This window comes from Prenolepis imparis, unplaced genomic scaffold (assembly GCF_030444845.1).
Source record: "Prenolepis imparis isolate NDT839.2.m4 unplaced genomic scaffold, iyPreImpa1.0 SCAF_14, whole genome shotgun sequence".
Taxonomy (NCBI): Eukaryota; Metazoa; Arthropoda; class Insecta; order Hymenoptera; family Formicidae; genus Prenolepis; species Prenolepis imparis.
In genome coordinates, this window is record NW_028141172.1 from 10588338 (window position 1) to 10590485 (window position 2148).

The 2148-nt window shown below is 46.8% G+C and overlaps 1 protein-coding gene across 1 annotated transcript; it reads right to left on the bottom strand.

The window, feature by feature from the left end:
• Window positions 1–675: 675 nt before the first annotated feature.
• Window positions 676–1330, bottom strand: LOC145945338 (protein GVQW3-like). Its single transcript, XM_083054271.1, has one exon. It carries the CDS (start codon window positions 1156–1158, stop codon window positions 676–678), a length of 483 nt encoding a protein of 160 aa, XP_082910397.1. The 5' UTR covers window positions 1159–1330.
• Window positions 1331–2148: the final 818 nt, after the last annotated feature.

The following is a 2148-nucleotide window of genomic DNA, read 5'->3' on the forward strand; positions in this document are numbered from 1 at the left end:
AAAAAATATATAGTTTATTTTAGAATAATTCCTCTTTCCATCTACGAGGGTGGTTTGAAAAGTCCGTGCAAAAATGAAAACTACTTAATTTTTCGGGATAAACTTTTTTTATTTTTCAACGTAGTCTCCTTTTAGGCTTATACACTTCGTCCAACGCTGCTCCAGTTTGTTGATCCCTTCCAAATAATAAGATTGGTCCAACTCTGCAAAATAGGCATTCGTTTCCGCAATCACCTCCTCGTTTGAATAAAATCTCTTTCCCCCCAGCCATTTCTTTATATTGGGGAACAAGTAGTAGTCCGAGGGAGCCAAATCTGGAGAATAGGGGGGATGCGGAACGAGTTGGAACCTTAATTCCATCAATTTTGCGGCTACAACTACAGATGAGTGAGCTGGTGCGTTGTCGTGATGGAAAAGGACTTTTTTGTGGGCCAATCGTGGACGTTTTTCTTGCAGCTCGGTTTTCAAACGGTCCAATAACGATGAATAATATGCACATGTAATAGTTTTGCCCTTTTCCAAATAGTCGATGAGGATTATTCCTTGCGAATCCCAAAAGACAGTCGCCATAACTTTCCCGGCCGAAAGAACGGTCTTCGCCTTCTTTGGTGCAGACTCCCCGCTGGCAACCCATTGTTTGGACTGTTCCTTGGTCTCAGGCGTGTAGTGGTGTATCTATGTTTCGTCCACAGTGACGAAACGACGCTTAAAGTCCTGTGGATTCCGCTGAAACAGCTGCAAACCGTCCTTGGAACACCTCACACGATTTCGTTTGTTGTCAACTGTGAGCAATCGCGGCACCCATCTTGCGGATAGCTTTTTCATGCCCAAATGTTGATGCAAAATATTATGTACCCGTTCACTTGAGATGCCCACAGCACTAGCAATCTCGCGCACCTTCACTCTTCTATCATCCATCATCATATCATGGATTTTATCAATGATTTCTGGAGTAGTGACCTCAATAGGGCGTCCAGAACGTTCAGCGTCACTTGTGCTCATATGGCCACTCCGAAAATTTTGAAACCACTTATAAACTGTTCTAATCGAAGGTGCAGATTCACCATAATGTTTATCAAGCTTCTCCTTAGTCTTCTGAGGCGATTTGCCTTTCATAAAGTAATGTTTTATCAACACACGAAATTCTCTTTCATCCATTATTTGGAAATCACTCGACTTTCTCGATTCAAACGAACGCCAAACACAGAGAAATAGACCGATCTGGCTGAAACTTGGTGTGTGTTCTTCCAAGAGATGCTACTAACTAAAAATAACCCCGATACGCACCAGTGGTGCCATCTCTCTGACTTTGCACGGACTTTTCAAACCACCCTCGTATATTAAGAAAATTATTATAAAAGAATTATTATATATTAATATTATTATAAAATAATTATATATTAATATTATTAAAATTGTAACGACACCTTCGCGTCCTTCCCAACCGCCCACCCGTTGGAAGGCTGCGCCCGGCGAACACCGGCCGGGCAGGGCAGCAGGCGCCAAGCGTCAAAAATTAATCAAACCGTTAAACACGGTTCACCGAAAACGCCCGACGCGCGCCGAAAGAAACCGAGTCTTATCACCCCTACTCCCGCTCCTTCGATCCAGCCTCCGATCCCGTTACTCGATCCGTATAAAAAGAGAGCTCGCGATAAGAGCTCTCTCAGATACCGTTCCGACTCCGCCGTATCACCGAATCCTCCCCACCGAAGAATAGAGATCGAGGTAGACGCTTTCGCTGCCTCTGCGAAGATAGTCTTCGTACTCAAAACTCCGGTTTCCGCAAAACCTACGAGCCTATGTAACCGAGGTAGACGAGTCCGCTGCCTCTCTCGAGATTGTCTCGAGATACATAGATCCCGTCTCTCGCACCAAGCGCATCGGCGACAGTTAGGTGAAGCTCCGCCACCTTTGCCGAGATTTCTCGGCCGCCATTGCGTTCCCGCCTCGCGCGTTCACAAGCGCATAAGTGGACGGCCGTGGAACGCCGTCCATACGATAGCCGCGAACCGCCGCGGATCCCCGCACCACGGAACACACCGCGCGACGTCCGTCTCGCATTTTAAGCGTGCCGGTCGACCGCACTCTCTTCGATATATCGAAGAGAGCGGCCGCTCTCGCCCGACGCGGTTCTCTGTACGCGCT